We start from the raw sequence: 20,778 nt of genomic DNA on the forward strand, positions 1-20,778 counted from the left end.
AAAGGAAATTCTTCTTTATATTAACTTTGGGTTTTTAACCCAAAGAAGACTTAATATAATTAAATACAATATTCTAATTACTTAATTTTACATCTCAGCTTTAATAATTAAAAAGAAAGTTATCAGATTAAAAAGTACTGAATCCATTTCCTGATATTATTGTCTGGGTGTTCATTATGGCGGCATTAAGATAGATAATATTTTTTTTTTGTTTTCAACCTCGAAAGTACAGTTACTCTTGATACGACCACCAATCGGATGATCGACTTTTTGGTTACTATCGACAGAAACTTCGTTTTGGTAGAAAATTCAGTTGCAACAATATTGATATTGTAAGTTAAAGGAAATTATTCTTTATATTAACTTTGGGTTTTTAACCTAAAGAAGACTTAATTTAATTAAATACAATATTCTAATTACTTAATTTTACATCTCAGCTTTAATAATTAAAAAGAAAGTTATCAGATTAAAAAGTACTGAATCCATTTCGTTCTGCATTGTATCTCCAGTATATATTCATATATATAGTAAATACAGAGGTATAGGGAAGGTATGCAGATCTGAGGTCAATTATTGCTTAGTCTGATGAAGTGATAAACAATAATATAGTCAAGGCGTAAAGAGGGGTTTTGAAAATACCTTGAGTTAAGAAAGAGTAAAAGTGCTCAAGTGCACTGGCTCAAAGAGCTTCAACATAATAATAATACAAATAAATTTATATATATATAAAGTTACAATTTTATACATATGTTTGTATGTCATATTGTCAATATTTGAAAGGAGACTCCTCTGTGGTATTATTTAAATAGTTAATTAAATATAAAAAATTATTATTGGCGTTACATGCGAAAACACTGTGCAGACACAACAACTAACAGACTAATAAAAAAATATATTTATGAATATATTCAATAATATACGTCAATATTATATATAGTCATATAAATTTAATGAACTATTTATGCCAATAAATTAATTTTTTTTTGTATTTTTAATGTGTGTAAATTGATTTCGTTTGATAAAAAGTGAGGAATTTCATACGTTTCCCAAACCAATTGAAAGGACTAAAATATATTCATGTAATTGAGTTAAAATTTATTTATTCGACAGAGTGTGTACATAAATGTTTATTAATATTTCACATATATTTCTTTGTGAATTGAACGATTTATTAAAACATTTTAAAGTATTTTTTTTTAATATACATACTACATGCGTGCTTTGCCATGTATTTGATTTAAAATTAAAAAATATTTATGTTTAATTAATACCCGTAATTGAGCAAAATTTTATATCAAGTTTACAAAAACAAATAGATAAGTTTTATTTTACAGTTGTATTTTTTTTTTTAATATTTTAGTCCGGTTTTTGTGATGTGCGTAATTTATAAATAATTTTATAAACGAAAAATATTTAATATATAAATTTGTTATTAAAAAAAACTATCAATTTTGTTCCAGAGACTTTTATAGAAAAAATTTGTTGCGCTACCCTAGCTAAAATTTATTATATGAGAGCTGATTGTGAAAGTTTAAATTTTTTATTTAAGTTTTAGTTTTTTTTTTGTATGATTCAACAATAGAAGTGTCGTTTATAAATTAACTTTACTCATTGCTTCATGAGTTGTTAAATATATTAAAAAAATTAATAGAAATATATATTAATTTGTTTGTAATGTTTACAACTTATAACCTCGTCTCATGACTAAATCAAAATAGGCGTCATGATCGATAGATGCACTGATTGAGCTATAATAGTTCACAAACTCCTCTTTTGTCACCTTACCATCACGATTGCCGTTTTCACCTTCAAAATTGTTCAGAAATTGTGTCAATATCTCGGTTTCTGTCATTTCACCACTTAAATATTTTGGATGATCCTTAACTGAGTATACTGTCTTCAAATCATCGATCGTTATGATCCCATCACCAGTTCTATCCATTTTTTCAAAAGCTTTGTTTATTATATTCAGGCGTGCATTGGACATTGGTGGCTTCAAAGTAAATGGATATGATTATTGTATCAAAATTTATACCACTATTAATTTCTACTGAATTTCAATGAATATACTTACCCTTAATTTAAGTAAGAACTCTGTCATATTAATTGTGCCATCATTGTTCTCATCAAATCTGAAAGTTAAGATTTTGAGCTTAGCATACCATATTTAATTATAGTACTTATAACTTATCAATTGATATAGTATGTGTAGTATGCTTTGTGAGGTCTTAAGATTCACTGCATCACAATTTTTTAAAACTTAATATAAAATGTGAGTAATTTAAAAATTTGAAACGTATTCATAGATATTTTACAAAATATATAGCCTTATTTGAAGTGTATTTGAGTACACTTTGTCTGTAAACATGGAAAACATCACTCCAATGACTCCGATGGGTGATTTTATAGTATCCCTTCTATTTATGAACCTAATTTGTCAGTATATTTTCGATTGCTTAGTTTATCAATGTCAACTTTAAATGCATATTTCAAGCATTAATTGTCTCTAGATGTTTAACGTAACATTTATTCTTAAGAGAATCACACTAAAAAGAGTCCAAAGGAAAGCGATTCATTTCATATCATTTATGTCGAAGTTAGAATTAGTGCCTAGACAGATTAACAAATAGGTTACATTAAAAATGAAAGATGCGTTATCCTTTACATTGCATACAATATACAACGCACCCATTTTATTTAGTTTAGTAAGCTTCTAAAGTTATTAGATGAAATATAAGATATTTTATATTAACTAATTAATATATAGTTTATCAGTTCAAAAGTAAGGAGGGTAAACGACAGAAAGGAAGATACTATGTCCTAAACCACAGAATGGTTCTGGCCTCAACATCGTTGTGGTTCCTACTTTCTTCACTGGTTTGTCTGTTTATTCATTTCTACGTGCACCAATATGTCTTAGTAATCAGAGAATCAATGCCTTATTTGAGTCGCTGAAGAGATTTAGCTTATCAAGGCATTCTTTAACACACTTAAATATTTACTAAATTTCCGCTTGAAAAATGCTGGTGTTTTTTCCCAGCATCTTTAAAGTATGGAAAATACATACATAAATTAATTAATTTTTTATACATTAATTTGTTTATTATTGATATTTAAAAGTGCTTAATTAAAGCAAAAAATGCTGTATTTTTTCATTTTGTTATATAGCAAAAATAAATGGTTACCAATAGAGCTTGTAACTCAGTAACGTTGTATTTCAACGATTAAGAGTATTGAATAACGTACCAGCCTAAATACTTTTGATAATAGATGTGAAAGAATAGTAATACTATATATAATAGCCATATATATACAATGACACAAAAAAAATGTACATGTATTTTTTTTAAATTTTTATACAATCGTAGTTGTGAGCATTGATATATTTAAAGGCTTTCTCTTTTCGATTTTAGGTATATCTCATACAAGTAGTGCATAAGAATCAACATAAAAGCGTTATAGTAAAATATTAAAATATTTATTAAAATGAAAAATTTTTTTAAAAATTCATTAAATTTTTGTGCATGAATAATTAAGAATGGCACAGAACTGAATACCATGAATAGCAAATATAAAAAAAAAATGCATGGAAAAGGGAAATATTGAACACTTGAAAAAGCTATTGAACTCAAAACCATACATTTGTAGTAGAAAAGTTTCAAATAAAAATTATGTTAGAAAAAAGTTAATACGAGGTTTCTATGCCAACCTATTCTGTAAGCCTCATAGCAATATTTGTGACTAGTAACACTATGGATACTTATTAGTATTTTCTGAAACTGCCCTCGTATCAGTATTTTCTTATTTAATTTTTATTGTAGTCCTCTTGTCAGACTGTGCAGTAGTGATGTATTGATATATGCCTTTGCCATATTTAACAATGGCAAATGTAACGTTTAGCATTGGCATATTGCATATTGCACATTACACATTGGCCATTACACATAGTTCAAAGGCAGATGTGCACAGTCATTTCGAAATCGACATAAAAAGTTATGCAGAAATATGAATTAAAATGTTAGACATACGAGCACATTTGAATTTTTATAAAAGTATTGTTGGATTTTAGCTATAGCAGATTGAGAGGTTAGCTAGAGTGTATACTATAAACTGCATAGATATTTGTTTTGTGCATCTGTGATACTCATATGTTCTAAGTGTTGTCATTTAAGCAGCCATGCGTCCTGTCATGGTTGTGCACTCAATTTTTACTGTTGCTGCTGCTGTCATAGTTACCTGGAAAACATTTGGTTGATCTCTTCATCCGTCACTTCGAGACCCGTTTCACGTATGCCCTTTGAAAATTCCTCTAAGTTCAATGATTTGCTTCCATCATCGTCCATGTTACGAAATGTTCTATTGAAAATAATAAAATATATTGTCAATATAAATCGAGTAGTGATGAATTGTAACAGAAAAAAATATTAAAAATATTTATTTTATATTAAAATGATTTTTATTTGTAAATTTACTTATATAAAATGTTTATTATGAGAAGGATTGTAAATCTTTATTAGTTCTGAGTTAATAAGTTCAACTCAGGGGCATATCTTTGATAGTGATTTTGCAGTTCATTAAACTATTTATAATCAGTGGCGGAGCTAGACCAACTCTGCACGACGGCGACATCCGAATTGCGAGGCCCCCTTTATAACCTAGTTGTAAAAGTAAATAAGTTACATTCACTAATACGACAAAGCATGATTGAAAGTTTCATTGCTAATCAAATTAAAATAAACTCAAATTAAAATAAATAAATGTTCCTACTTTTAGCCTCACTCAATTTTTTTTTTATATTATATCATAATTTGCTGCTATTTTTGTTTCAGTTTATAGAATTTCCAATGGAAATAGTCTCTCTTGGATCATCATACTTTTCTAATACGTCTTAATCAATTTTAACTTTGAGAAGCTTCTTTCCGTCGAAGCTATACTGACTAGAACTGTGAACATGAATCTGGTTACTATATAAACACTTTGAATATGGTTAATACCTTTATCAAACCAAATTGTTCAAAATATTTATTAAGTCCTTAGAATCCACAGTCGGTAACTTTTTGCTAGGCCCCCGTGGGCGCGAGGCCGTCGGCAGTCGCCGACATGGCTGACGCCTAGCGACGCCACTGTTTATAATTATAGTAATGGCGTTTTCGATCGGTAAATCTGGATACAAACTAAATTTACTATCGATTTGTCAAGTTTTGTTGCCCAATCAAACATACTATGAACAACCAATGTATGTATGTGAAACAAAGCTTTTTTTTCAAAATATTAATATATTCTGAAAACATATATCTTTCGTAATTGCCCTATAAAATTATTTCGCCACAACTAGCATACACTTTTCGTTACTATTGTATATATTGACGAAGGGTTAAATTCAACTATCACCGTATGGTAAGTCTTATCTCTAATGGCATTTAAGTCTTTTTTGACATTAGTAGATATCGTTATTTATTATATTTATATAGGATAATATTTATATTATTATTTAATAAATATACATATAACGTAGTTATATATCAATTTAAGTGTTATATATATTTATTATTTTTTTACCTAGCTAAGCCCAAAATTCCGGTGGCACCACGACTGAAACAAAGCAAACGAAGCTTATCGATTGGATCTTTGTCACGTCCATTGGCCAGCTGTCGTTTCGAACTATTAATAAGAGATGCTTCTTTTGAAAAAAAATCTTCACGTGACGCCATCTGTAAGTAAAAAAAATAAAATAAAATATAAATAATATATAATATATATAATATATGTTTAATTTGAAACTAATTCAGCACTCAATTAAAATAAAAAAATGTTTGAAGTTTTCAAGACCTGTCGCTATTAACAATACCTGCGAAGTTCTGTGAAATGTATTATCATGCTTTACGGTGTAATAGGTCCTATAAAGGTAGTGGACAAAGAGTGTGAGAAACACAGAAAAATAATGAATATTTGAAGTCATAATTGATTGATACAAATGTTAAGAACTAATCCTTAACTACTGTGAATTAATGGTGAAGATCGTTGCGCCCCATGGTATATGAAAAAAACGAAACCATATAAAGTGCTAATGTTCATTGAAAGCATAAGGGTCGGTTAAGACAAGTGCTTTTAGAACAATGGACTGCCTGAGTGGGGATTCGCTAAATAATAATAACAATTGCAGTAATTGCACTATTTTTTCAACGATATACTTCCAAACTCAAAGAGCTATGAAGAGATATGGTAGAGATTAAAGGCAAGATATTTAGGAATATATCTAAAACTTTCTTGAATATTATGCTACTGCATTAATCTGCTGTTTTAACAGCGCTATGATATGAAGTAGAAATGTTAATTTTATGATAAAATTTTTATCGTCAACAATAAAATCATTACAAATGTGATTAATCCAAGTGACGATCTAATAAGAAATAATCTGAAGACATTAAGGTAGACGTTCACATTGTTTCTGCACACATTAGTAGTCTTTTTTTTTCATTAAATTTTTACTTTCAGTGTTTTGATAATCTTTACCTTTAATAATAAAGACTGTAATTAGGTTGAAATAATACTGATGTCGTCATTTCGGTAATAATTCTTTAATGTATAGTATACCTTCTGCTCAAAAAGTATCCGGATTTTGTTGTTTGTTAACTAATCCTCAAGTAACAGACCTTTTTCAAAAAATTTTTTTATGTTGGTACACCCTTTCTTGATATATGGTACAAATTTGAGACCCATCTGTCAATTAGTTTGTTTACAGCAGCTGTTAATGTGAGACAACCTCAAGTGCATTTAGCGATTTTTACTATGGAAAATTCTTGTTGGATGCGATTTTTCGACCAAATACGGCCCCACTGTCATCGCTTAGGCACCATATTCGCCAGATCTGGCGCCGTGAGACTTTTTCCTGTTCCCGAAACTCAAATTGCCCCTTCGTGGTAAGCGTTTTGAGTCGATTAAATTGGTAAAAGAGATTTCGCCGAAGAAACTAAAAGCCATACCTTTACGGGCCTACGAAAAATGTATGGAAGATTGGGTTAAGCGTTGGCATATGTATATCGCTTCAGAAGGAGCATATTTTGATCGAGATAAAATAAATTTGGAATAAAATTTAAATTTGTGTGTTTTTATTTACAAAATCCGAGTACTTTTTGAGCAGAAGGTATATATAATTGGCCTACTTCTGTTGGTTATACAGTCAGTTATGTTTATGAATAACATTTTGTGCTCCTTTTACAAAATTTATTAAAAAAATATCAAGACTCGTAAACTGAGTAGTATTTTTTATATTATATTTATATTTAAATTAAATTTAATACTTTTTTTCATTACTATTACTATTATTACTATTCTTTATTCCTAAGAATTTTATGTTATGGTCGATTAGCTTGTTAATTTTATATAAAATTAATGGGTTTGATACAGGAAAGCCACAACTATATTATTTATTAACAAATTGCCCTCGACGAAAACTACTATGTAATGAAGTAGTATTTACATATTATTTTGTATTTTCTATTATTATTTTCGAGTACTTTAGTAACTTCAATTTTTGTATTCTAAATGTTTATTAATTGAATTTGTTTATTATCAAACACATGTCAACTTTGGAGCTGGTACTTTTAACATAAAAGAAAATTCTTTAATAAATAATCAAAACAACTTAAGTATGGAATGCTAATGTGTTATTAAAGTTATATAGCAATATATCATTAGATAAAAATTATAATTTGTATTTAATAAGACAATCAGTTTCTTATATTACATACCTTTATATGTATAGTGAGCTGTTTTCAATTATTATTATAATCGAGTGCTCTAATCAAAGTATTGCCTAGGTGTAATCAAAAAATATTAAGTTGAATTTATATTTATTAAGAAAAAATTAGTAGTACAATAACATATCGATTGTCCTTTTACAGTGGAAATACGTTTTTCATATAAATGTCCTTTGGCAAGTTTTGCAATTATATCCTTTATTCATTTTATTTACTCACCTGGGAGCTAATTGCGTTTGTATTATAATTCACTGGAAGTAGTAAACTGTATATATGGTTTCGCAGTGACATGAAATGATGGACTTAATAGATAGTATTATTACATGGAAAAAGCATTTACAGCCCCTGTGGGTATTATAGCAATGTGTTGAATAAAAGCTGTCAATTTGTGAGTACTAATTTACGATAATAATATAATCAAACGCGAAGTATTTTATTCTAATGACGCATTGGCAAAATAGTGGAAAAACTTATAAAAACTTAATACCTATTTATTTGCTGAAACGTGAGTGGTACAGTAGTGCAAAGAGTGTACATAGGATACTCGTGACTAACCCCATTTTAAATTAGAATAAATAAATAATTGAGATATACAATTTAATACTCGTCCTTCAAATAGATTTTTGCAAGGAACTTTGATTAATAACGGCAATGCTATTCTAATGGTAGTTGGCTTCTCAATACATCTGGTGTCTTCCCATTTGTGTCATGTTTTCTGATTTATATTTACAAGTTAATCCAAATTGTCTTTGATGTTCTGTTTTGTTACATTTTTACAAGATGTTAAGCAACATTTATTGTCATGTTTCAGCAGCAACAGAAATGTTGCAAGAGAACTTGGCAAAACTGCAGTCAATGCGTCAGGCGGTAGCCTGAACAGCATCCCATCGATGAGTTTGCTAGGCAAATCCCAGCAAAGAGTCAAGGTCAAGCAATTATCGATTGACTACAAAAAAGACTTTCCAAAGTCAATTTGGCAAATGTAACATATTGACATAAAATGAAGGACTGACTCACTACACATACATGCCAGCAGCTTTGTTTGTGTCAAATATTGGTGACACAATAAAACTACGTTAAATTAAAATAAACAATATAACAAAGCATAAAAAAATAAAGAAAAGAAACCAAAAAGAATATAAAAATAGTAAAAGAATTGGAACAATATAAACACGTTCCGTAGGAAAACAAACGAATGAAAAGCATTTAACAGCAAATACCAGGACCAATCCCAGTTACACTAACAGCACCAACAAATGAAACGGTGGCACTATTTAACGAACTACGACAGGACACGAAAAATAAATTATGGCTTTATGGAGGGCAAGCCAGAGACAATTTAACACGTCAGCAATAGCATAATATAGCACAGGACACTACAGGATAGTATATTGTGGGTAAACATCCTGCTGGAGCAGATACGTAAATGCTCATAAAAAAGCAAGCAAATAGGTCACGTTCAGTGACAACATCGATTAACCATAAATTGCAAGTTGAGCAGAAATCATCATCAAAGAAAACAAAAAGATAGCAAGTTAAAGTTTCCATACAGAAAGAAAAGTAAAGTACAAACACAAAGAAAATCTATAATAGCGAAATGGAACTTACTAGCGAATATAAAGAAATAAAAGTACAAACCTAAGAGCAACGGATATGCAGAAACGTGTCCAAATGCACTACAAAAGTAAAGCAAAACCTTAAACAAATATGGATTAACAAGCACAAATTAAAGTATCTTTATAGGGTGACGATTGGAGACGCTTGGTAAAGCTTGGTCACCCCATAAAAGAGAATTCAAAAAAAAAAATTTTTTTTTTAAATCAAACTCAATACGCATTTACGAGTAGTTTGATATACTACTATGTCCTATATGTAAGGACTATTGAAGGATATTGTGAAAAAAAAAGAATTGTAAGTGTGTTAATTGGAATAAAGAATTGGAGCATATGAAGATGTATGAAAATAATTGTTCCAAAATACATATACTCGTATGTATGTGGAGAGTAAAAGTACAAATATCAATGGCAGACAATTGTCACTGCATAAAATTGTGTAAACTTTGGTAATGACTTACATAGTTACAGATACAAATATATCAGGCTATCTATATGCAGAAGGAAAACATATGAATTGAACAGTATAGGTAAGTAGTACAAACTATTACTTTATATCGATATATGAAGGTGTAGGTAGAAACAAAAATACTGAAAAATATCAATTGAAATTTAAATTGAAATTTTTGTTTAAAGAAATCTTGTAATTGAAACCAAACATTTTAAAGTGGTAAAATTACTAGGTTACTGATACAGCCATTATAAATATCTGATATACATGAAGATAATAGTACGTTTTTACGAGGTGACCTTTAAAATAGTTGTTAATTAAATAAGAATTTTAATTAACATAAGGAAATAGATTTGTTATACATAGCTTTAATGTTAGTTATTGTGATCGTAATCAAATGTATATACTTTATTATGCACATATATGGGGGAATGACAAAAAACTGTATAAAGATTTCTAAGGATCTGGGGTTTAAAATTAACCTAATAAATGACTGAAATTAACTTAAAATGCTTAAAAACATTTTTTCAACGATATATCAGTGTAAAGCTGAAGTCATATTCTATCTGTACTTTGAAGTAAAACACAGAGATATATATGAGGAAATGGCAAGAATGGCAAGAAACTGGTTAAATTATTCTAAGAATCTTGGGTCTAAACTTACTCTAATAAATCCTCAAAATTAAGTTAAAGTATTTGAAAAAATTTATTTAACAATATATAAAAGTGTAACACAAAGTTGATGACAATAACTTAATAATATTATTATTTATTGGTTCATATTCATTTATGAAGCCTAAGCTTTCCAGTAATTTCTGATTGCAATGCCTGCAATGGGTGTTACTGCAGCTCAAATATCTTAAACGATATCTTATTTTCACGTAACCCTCTATTCTTTTTGAAATAATGATATTACATCAGTTGGGCTGAAATTACTTCATCATTCATATTAAGTACTGATTTTTTGTGTTACATTATATATCATTATATATTGTTACATTATATTACATTATATATCAGTTTTTAATACGACGAATAACTGTCATTAACAACGGAGCAAGAGCAGATAGAAAAATTTTAACGGTTTGGAGCTCAAAAGTCATCGATTAACACTTAGTGACCTCACCGTTACTCCTATAACTTTATTTAGATCAGTCTAGACCATTTTGAAAGATGTTTTGTTTCTTGAATGATTGATAAATTATTTTTTATCAACAGCATTTTTTTTTTTTTTAAAAACCAGTGCCAAACAATGTCTTCGGTTCATCTAAATGAGACGAACTGCAAGATAGCTAAATATGAGACTTGCATTTATATAGGTGACATATCAACAACCGATCAATATAGCGAATATAGTGAAATATTGCACAAAAATTTCTTTAAAAATTAAAGCCACATTAACATTTTTACTCGATAATCAGGGAGTGGTACATTATGAGTATTTTCCACAGAGCAAAACTCTTACACAAAGTATATTATTTGGCGGTATAAAATATTTACGTGTAGCTATTTGAAAAAAATAACAAAGGTCAGAATAATGAACAGAAATTTCATAGTTCTTGCGAACGCACCATCTTACACTGTTTTAGTTATCCTAGACACAGTTATCGTTTAGTTATCTTTAAAAATTCATTTCATATCATTTCACTACCTTTATATTAGCCTGATTTAGCACTGTGTGTCTTTTGACTACCTCTAAACTCAGGAGATCACTTCGAGGACACCACAAGATAAGATACAATTGATGAGATATAAACGAAATCGTTCAGTGCTTTGAAGGCCATTTCGGAAATCGACTTTAATAATTCTTTTAAGAATTGAAAAAACTTTGGCTTAAGAGATAGTGGACAAATTGGAATAGGTTTTATACAATAAATTAGGAATTCAAAAATTTAAACAATTTTACCTTATTTTATGATCACAAATAATAACTCTAAAATACACTCATTAGAAGAAAATTATACCAGCAAATTGTTCGATAATTTTTAGTGAAAATGTATATGTTAATCTTTAATAACAAATTTTAATAAAGTTTTCTTTGTTTACTTAAATTTTTTTTGAATATATGTTGTAATTTAAAGTCAAATTTTTCAGACGAAAGTGTCTATTATATTTTTAATAGAAACTTTTTATATTCTATAAAGAGATTTTTTCGAACAGTAGTGAACTACAACAACAAAAATTCATTTTATATTATTTTAATTAATTGAATTTTTGGCTGAACATACAACTGTTTCGAATATTATTATTAGAACAATTTTTGTTATTATTAATAAAGGTGTATACTTGTTTCTTAATATTATCTAAAGTATCTTAAACTTTTTTTTGTTTTGTATTATAACATATGTTAGAAATTGTTTATTACTTTCCAAAAAAAAATAAAAATACTACAAATAATTAGTTTATTTTTCCGTTAAATTTATTAGAACACAAACTAATTAACTAACTTATTTTTCTAATAGAATATTAATATATTAATTATTATTATTTAATAAAAATATAATAAAATTTTTTTATAAAAGTGTATTGTTTCATTTACTTTTTAATTAAAAAATATTTCACAAAAATTTGTATCTTTTCACTGAATGAGTAACTAAATTCACGTTGCTATAAACACGAACTAACGGTAACAAATTTACTACGAAATGTATCTGCTACCAATGAAAAAGTGAAACTAATGACAAAACGCAGTACGACACAAGAACAAACGTAGATAATGAAATCGACATTTCGTTTTGTTGTCATTTTTTATGTTCCGTTTTAATTTTTTATACACTCAGATACATTTTGATTTTAGATGCAAGCAACTGCAAGGGGTAATTTTGGTTTAGATACATTTTATGAATCATAAAAGCGACTGTCGGTTGCCGCACTGCACTGCACGGCGCGGCACGGTACTCGTATGTTTATCAACAAATTAAAATGTGAAAAGCTAATATGAAAAACATTTCACCGCACAAAAAGTGGAAAATAATAATAAAAACAAAAACAAAAACAAAACAGAAAAATAAAATAAAAATGCAAAATGAGGTGGAAAAAACAAGAATTTAATGAAATATCCATAAAAGCCAAAGCGAATTACTCTTTATAGTTTAATGACTGGGTTTATCGCTGTGGGTGCGCAATTTTTTTATACGTCAAGAATTTTTACTACACATTTTTTATTCGATTGTACATTTTTAAGCATTTTTAATTTTTACTTATATGGTTTGCTTTTAATAAGTAACGTGGTGAACTGAGTTATGCAGTGCGCATCTTTTGAAAAATTGACTTTAATAAAAAGAAATCAATCAATCTCACTGAGGCATGAAAGTAATTTTTCGAACGCTTTATATGTGTCTTATAGGTTGGTCAAATGAACAGAGGTTGTATGTAGTGTGAGTGTGCTTAATACAGAAAGTAAGTAGGCTTATTATTGGAAAAATTATGTCAAGTAAACGAATTTTTTTTTCAATAAAGATGAAACTTTAAATATTGAAAAAATAGGGGAATAGTCATTCATTTTATGAACAAATTATTTTTATTAATTAATTGCATACAGCCAAATCTATGGGTCAATCCAAATTGTTACAGAAACCCTTCAAAGACGAACTAATAATCAAAATTAAGAATTACTAAGAGTAGAAAGCTGAAAGCTGAGCTGCATATATGGTACAATGCAAAGCCGATGACAACCAGGTACAGAAGTATGCTAGGAACAAGATGGGATGAGAACGTGTATGGTGATTTAAAAAAGATTGGAGTACTGAACTAAAAGAGAGTAGTAGAAGCTTGTGACAAATAGGGGCAGATCGTGAGGGACGCTAAGGTTTATAGTGAACTGTATTGCCAAATAAGAAGAAGATACAGCCAGGAAAAGTTATGATATAAACCAGGGCTTTGAACCAGAACCAATAGTCTCAATTATTTTATTTTAAAGTAGTTTTTTTTTAGTTTCCTATTAACAATTCCTTTTAGAACTTACTAAATTTATTTTTTTACTGTAACTTATAAAACTATTTTAAGAGATATTTTTAAGCAGCTATTTACTTTAAACTTATTTTAATATTAAATGAGTATTAAAAAACTTAAAACAGATATATATTTATTTTTTGCAATATTTATTCAACCTAGCTGCAAGCTGCAGTCTTTTACCAACAATTGTCTGCGAAATATATTGAGATTTTGGTGGACCCGTGTCGTGGAGAATGAATCCTTGCTGCAACTTACAAACCAAGAAAACTAATGTACAAATAAAATGACGGAAATACAACTGGCACGGGCACACACTAAGAAAGCTCTATGAAAAGGTCTATCATGCTGACCTACAATGGAATCCACAAGGCAATAGAAGACCCGGCAGGCCTCGTACCACATGGAGAAGAACAATCAGACAGGAAACTAATTAATCATTTAACGAATTAAGACATTTAGCCTTAAACAGAAGTACCTGGCGATTCTATGTAAATAGTCTATGTTCCTGATGGAACACGGCTTTTATAATAATATTTTGTTTAAATTTTTTTTTTGAACATTTTATTTTTTGTATTATTTTCTTAATAATTTTTTAATAATTCGTTTTATTAATATTTTGTTTTGTTAAAACCGGAACTGAACGGAAATATTTTTTTTGCTTTTAAACCAGAACGAAAAAAATTTCATTTCGAAGCCCTGATATGAACAACAAAAGTTTTTTAATTATATATAGCTGTGGTTTATGTATTCGTTGTAATGCATAACTATAATTCGATGCATTATTGTCACTTCGTTTACACAAAATTTACTCCTTACTTATTTGAATGACCGTAACAACCCGTTATCGTGTTTCGATGTGACACAGCACTCCGCTTCGGTTGCTCCCGCTACGTGCATGCGTATTCTAGTCTTGTACAAAAAAGTGTGGTTAATGTACTTCCTTAACTTGATCACTCCACCGGAGCCGCGAATCACATTTTCTTCTTCCAAATTCTACTTCAAGTACATTTTTGCTTGAGCATCACTATCCATTCTCACGATATGACTAAGACAGCAAAGTCTCTGGATGTTTATTCGACAAATTATAACATTTACAACAAATTATTATTAAAATTACAAATTATTTATTACGATATGATAATATTCGTACAACCCGTGGTTCATTCAATTGCGGTAGTCGTTGCCAACACATAGATGACTAAAGATCTTACGAATAACTTTTCTCTAGAAAATTCCCAGTGGTTTATTTGGATGTAGTAGTCGTTGCCAAACTTATAGAGGAGCAACATCTTATGAAGAGCTTTTCTCTCGAAAATTTCCAGTGGTTCATTCGGATGCAGTAGTCGTTGTAAACTCATAGAGCACAAATGATGTTAAGAAGAGCTTTTGTCGAAAAAACCGCCTGTGGTTTAGGTTAAAGTAAGTAAAATTTTGAAATGTGTTACTCTGTAATTTTCTTTATAATTTAATTATTATTAAATTATGTATTATACCAGGTGTATAAGTTTATGCATAAGTTTATACTGAGTTTTTTGAGGCTTTATTAATTTGTGAAACCCTTAATATAGCACTACTGCTATAATTAGGTTGAAGTACCATAAGTAAAACTTTGAAATGTATTACTCTATAATTTTCTTCATAATTTAATTATTATTAAATTATGGTTTAATTATAGTTTATGTATAAGTTTATTCCGGTTTTTTGATTTTGTTGATAAAATAACTATTTGTTTTGTTAAAGTCTCAAATTCCTATAAATCATACAAGCCCTTTCTTTTGGGTTTTTGCAATCACAATGTACCTTTTCTACCCCAGCTTATGGGGTCCTTAAAATATTTATGTTATAACAATATTATGATAATCGCATTTATTGAAATTTAATATCTAAATATGACCCTGATTTGGATTTTACCGGCTTAACGTAATAAATTTTCCTCCTTAAAGACTTAAAAAATGAAAACTTTAAAAGAATTTTCGCACTCAAATCTATAAGCTGATAACAAAGACACACAAAGAGGAAAAGTTTTTCCATTTTCCATTTACATGCCCTTTGCTTATATTTCTTTATATAATTTTCCACATTTGTGATAATTTGCTTGAAATTACATTATTATTATTATATAACATACCTTAAAAATTTGCAGACATTGCTCAACGCATTTACATAATTCCTCATAAGCATGAAAAATGGCGCCTTCCCTCGTTTTGGCCTAAAAAATTTCTTGAGATTTCTTTTGTTCGTGATTGCCACCTACATTTTGTTAAATAACTTATGCAAATCTAACATCTTTTATTACCAATGCGGCGTATCTGACACAACTGACGCACAGTGGACCTACAGTAGTGAGGTGTCATGAGTCTGCTGACTCTGCTGAGTCTTCATAAGTCTTAAGTGGGCAGCAATAGTAGCAGTAGTAGCAGTAGTAGCAACAACTAAACACTAACACCAGCAAATTTCTACACATAAACAGAGCGCCGCGGCTCACTGTCAGTGTGCTGAAGTATGCTGCGTTGTTGTCCCATGAAGACTCACTTTATGCCTCCCACCCCTAGTAAAATGCTTTTCGCATAAAGCAATTGCGCTGCTATAAAGGCAAGTGCAATGGAAAAGCACAGCAATCCGCAGGGGCACTTTTATTGCTACAGCAATTTTTTGTTGTAGTTTTTTTTTTCTGCAGCTTGAATATGTATTTTTAAGTTCGTGTTGGTTTTCTTTTTTTTGTTTTTTTTTTCATTTGCTATTTGTTGCGGAACTTACCTTGCAATGTGTGTGCGTGTGTGTGTGTGTGTATGAGTATGGCAATGTTGTTGAAAATTTATGCCACAACAAATGTTATTGTTGTAGTTGTCGCCATTTTAGAAGAAGACAAATCGCTTTTGCATCTCAACATTAACGCTCAACATTTTAGTTTTCGCCTGTTCCTCAAACAAATTCTCTGGGTGCTGATAAATTTGTCTCTCATAAAAATGTTTTAGAAAATTTTATAATAAATATTCTTTATATTTTTTTTACCTTACTTATGGTCTCTTGTGCTGTTGGCAAAGTTCGTAATGTTGGCAATGTTGGCTAAGGTTTGAGACATTCGTCCATGTCCTTACCACTGTGTCCTTACTACTACTTTAAACTCTCATATACGTGGCTACAACTCGATTGTCTTCAGGTTTCATTATTTATGAGCATTTTGCCGTGAAATTATCTTTTGTTTTTCTTGCGCTGCTTAAGGACTTCATGAGTGCAAAGCGCTTGATAAGGTAAAAGGCTGGACAAATATTTGCATTATTAATGAATTCGAGGTGACAAGTGATGATTTTAAAAATATTATTTGTATGACATCATTACAAACAACCAAAATGGATATGATCCTAGCACTAAAGGGACATCACTAAAATTGCGAAAATTAATATAAATTTCATCTGAGAGCATCTTTCTTAAGATAATATTTAAAGAATAGAATCAGCATTTAATTCAGTCAAGCTAAGATTTTTTAAAAATTATAAATTTTGAATTTATTTTTAGAAAGAATGTTTCTTAATTGCGTGAGATACATAAATATGTTTAGAAAGAGTAAATGAGTGATATATATATTGTTAGAACATAGATTAAATTAGATTTGAGAACAGATTGAGAACTTCTTCACCATGTCACTGCATCCTTTAAGGAATATTGTGACATACCCACTTTAGTTCCAAAGACGAGTAGCAGTTAAAAACGCGCTTATGTCATTTGGAGAGATGTTGCCTTATTCCTGGCGAGACTATCACAGTGACAAAGAATGTGCTCTGCTGTTTTCTCTTCTATGAAACAAAGTCTGCAGCTATTATCTTTTGTTATACCTAGGTTCGATAGTTGCTTTTTTTATTCTGCAATGTCCAGTGAGAAATTTAGTGACAAGTCGGATGGCATTTCTGTTCAGCATTAGAATCTTCTTAGCTCTGGCTTTTGATCGATTCGTCATGAATTCTTTAGTTTAATAACAATTATAATATCCCAATCAGCCTTGGATAAATTTTAATGGCAGAACATAACCGAGAATGCTACGTCTACACATTCAGTGAGTCCTAAATGTAACATTATCTTATCGTCATCTTATTTTTTTGTATTCTATAATTTAACAAGAGCGGATTTAGTAGTTTTACATAGAGCTTCTTGAGCGTAAAGATCTCTAAATATTTGAACCAAAGAATATAATACTTACTTATGCCATTAGGAACTCATTACGGAGCTTTGATTTGACGTAGCACTTTTTTTCAAGCACTTTCGCTGCTGTGGACTTTCTTCAGATTCATATATAAAGTGCGGTTAGTGCTCCCTCAGCTTGATTACGCCACCGAAAACACAGTCTAGCTAAGTCTAGCTACAGTCTACAGTCTAGCGTGTACGTTTTGTTTGTCGTGTAAGTTTTTCCAATTGCCTACTGAGCTAATAGTAGCATTTACTAGCAATGTTGATTCTTCTTTTGATCTCCAGGCTGACATCGTTGTTGTCTGTTATGGTGGTACCAAGTTAAATGAAATTTGTGACAGGATCGAAAGTGTGAACGTCAGCTACTAGTTCGGCATCCGAGCAACGCATATTTTTACAAGAAGCTGACATATGCTTCGTTTTGTCCTCATTCACAGCTAAGCCTATTCCTGCAGATTCCTTTTCGACAGCAGCATAGGCAATTTAAGCATTACGCTTGGTACGCTGAATGTTGTTTGTGTCGACCGAGTCATCATATTTGTGCATTATATAGCTATAATGCCCTGTGGATACTAATTTCCTTCATGATATTAAAGAGATCACATAATAAGGCATCACTTAGTCTGAAGCCTTGCTTGATATCAAAAGATTCGAAGAGTTTTGATTGTATCTTTTCGGAATTACAGATACTGCTTAATATTCTGCAGAGTCATACTAACTTTGCAGGTCAGTAGTAGGGTGATAAGAGTATAATAATTTTCATTAATAGTTTGTAGTTAATAGTTAATAATAATTCCTTTTTATTGAGGCTATTTCAGGAATAACCTCAAAAGTCGCAATATACTACTGTCAGTTTAAATAAAATAAATTCCAATTATGCTGGAAATCTGGAGGACTATCTGCCATTCCAAGAGCAAAATAATAATTAGATTGTTCTTTCTTATTAAATCGTGCAACCTTGTATAAAACTTTTAATAAATTTTTCGAAAGAAATATTATAGAAAGGTGGTGCCACTGGTAGATATATTAATAAGTCAATCTTATTTGGTATGGACTCTTGTAGTTAAAGACACCTTAAACATTTTTTAAACAGATCTCAAACTTTCGTTAAAAAGTGAAATGGAGGCAAATCTCACATAACTAATCATTTTTACAACAGAATAGAAAGACATATATAATATAAACCACATTTTTGAATCACTTCTCTTTCTACTTAACACTTTTTCCACCACTCAGCTTCTGGTGGATTTTTTAAAGTTATGTGCACTTGTCCTTTATCTCTACTAAGCTACATTTACTGCTATTCCATTGGGACAAATACGTTTATGGGATTGCTTTTTTCTTCAAAGCTCTGCCGTGATGTCTTAATATTTAATACAAAATGGAGCACATGTGACATATGCGCCTCACACGTAGTTTAGGCGCAAGTATAGTTGTTGCAGACGTGGGTTTAGGATGCTGGTAACATATGCGGCATGTGCCATAAAAATGGCTCTTTGTGCAACATAAAATATAAATTTTAATAATTCATAAAACAGTAAAACAGTGAGAAAGCTAAAAAGTGCACAGTGCTTATTGGACTTGAAAGCGATGCGTTATGCATTTAAACTTAAGAATGCATTTCTGCAATAAGTCTAATATGTTGGGCGGAATAATGTATTCGATACATTCAATAAATGTAAGTGCTTAAAACTATATTATTGACATCATCCCTTACAAGAATGATTCTAATGCGTTAGATATATATTTTTTTATCACATTTTTTAATGGAAATTGTGAAAAATTTTTTTAAAAATTGCAAAAATGTAGGATTTTTGTATAATTCTGAAAGTAGAATATGCAGGTGTATCAAGTTGTATAATAACTGAAGCATACTCAGCCAATTTGGATACTCTGGGTATATCATAGAGTTTTGAAAATATATTCTGCGTACAGAACTAGCGTAATTGTGTTTTAAGAGCTAAATCTAAGAAATAGATTTGTTAAAATAGTATAACAAATCGGACCTACTTGGGCCGCCAAACGAAAGGTTCATATATTTTTAAACACGTGGGTCCATTAAGAGTAATCTTTGCTCAAAAAAGTAATAAGCTGTAAAATACACGCATTAGTATATACTACACTTATTTACCTCAACTCTCTTCCTTAAATGTTGGAATAAAGTTCCCATATTAAACCTCCTGAATAGTGATGGTAATCTTATCCGCTTATTGGTATGATATGGATTCAATGGGTTAAAGTCGGTGCATTACTGAGGCGATAAACAGAGCTTTAGTGAACGAAATCTCGAACGACACATAATGTGCATTTGTAGTTATGGATCATATAGCAACGAAGAACTCATGAGGACAAAGTCACAATTTTAATTAGTTTAGATTATTAGAAATTAGAACAGATTCTTGTCTGCTTAAAACATTAACTGCATTCCTACTTTACAGCTGTTTCAACCAAACCAGAATGTGCCCAGCACTACAATATAAGTCACTCTCTATAATGGAGACAAGCAATGGGTCTTGTTGTATCTCATGAGTATTTTCGCATCTGTACCTCTGCAAAAGTGTAGAAGACTCTGTTTTACCGTATGTGTTAGTTCTTATTTTTGGCCAGAAAAAGATTTCCTTTTTCCACTCAACTGCTATAGCTGTTATTAAAACGAAATGAAGCTAAGTCAGACCCATTATATTCAATCAATCAATCAATCCACTTCGTTCCTAAGGGAACATTGGGCCATAACGAACTTTTCCCAACTGTCACCATTTTTTGCCATGATTTTAATTTCTCCAAAGGTTTTTCCGCTTGCTTGAATTTCTTTCTCTAG

At 30.0% G+C, this 20,778-nt stretch overlaps 1 protein-coding gene across 2 annotated transcripts; it reads right to left on the reverse strand.

The window, feature by feature from the left end:
* Nucleotides 1-1,608: 1,608 nt before the first annotated feature.
* Nucleotides 1,609-12,471, reverse strand: LOC119681149 (calcyphosin-like protein). Of its 2 annotated transcripts, none has more exons than XM_038094252.1 (5): nucleotides 12,364-12,471; nucleotides 5,560-5,711; nucleotides 4,237-4,356; nucleotides 2,075-2,132; nucleotides 1,609-1,993 (listed from the first exon to the last, which is right to left on the reverse strand). In XM_038094252.1, the coding sequence occupies exons 2-5, from the start codon at nucleotides 5,709-5,711 to the stop codon at nucleotides 1,679-1,681; spliced, it is 645 nt and encodes a 214-aa protein (XP_037950180.1). In that variant the 5' UTR covers nucleotides 12,364-12,471; the 3' UTR covers nucleotides 1,609-1,678. The 2 variants fall into 2 exon arrangements, with proteins under 2 accessions (XP_037950180.1, XP_037950179.1); XM_038094251.1 differs by lacking the exon at nucleotides 12,364-12,471 and adding an exon at nucleotides 11,731-11,817.
* Nucleotides 12,472-20,778: the final 8,307 nt, after the last annotated feature.

The sequence above is a fragment of the Teleopsis dalmanni genome, chromosome 2, assembly GCF_002237135.1.
Source record: "Teleopsis dalmanni isolate 2A chromosome 2, ASM223713v2, whole genome shotgun sequence".
Taxonomy (NCBI): Eukaryota; Metazoa; Arthropoda; class Insecta; order Diptera; family Diopsidae; genus Teleopsis; species Teleopsis dalmanni.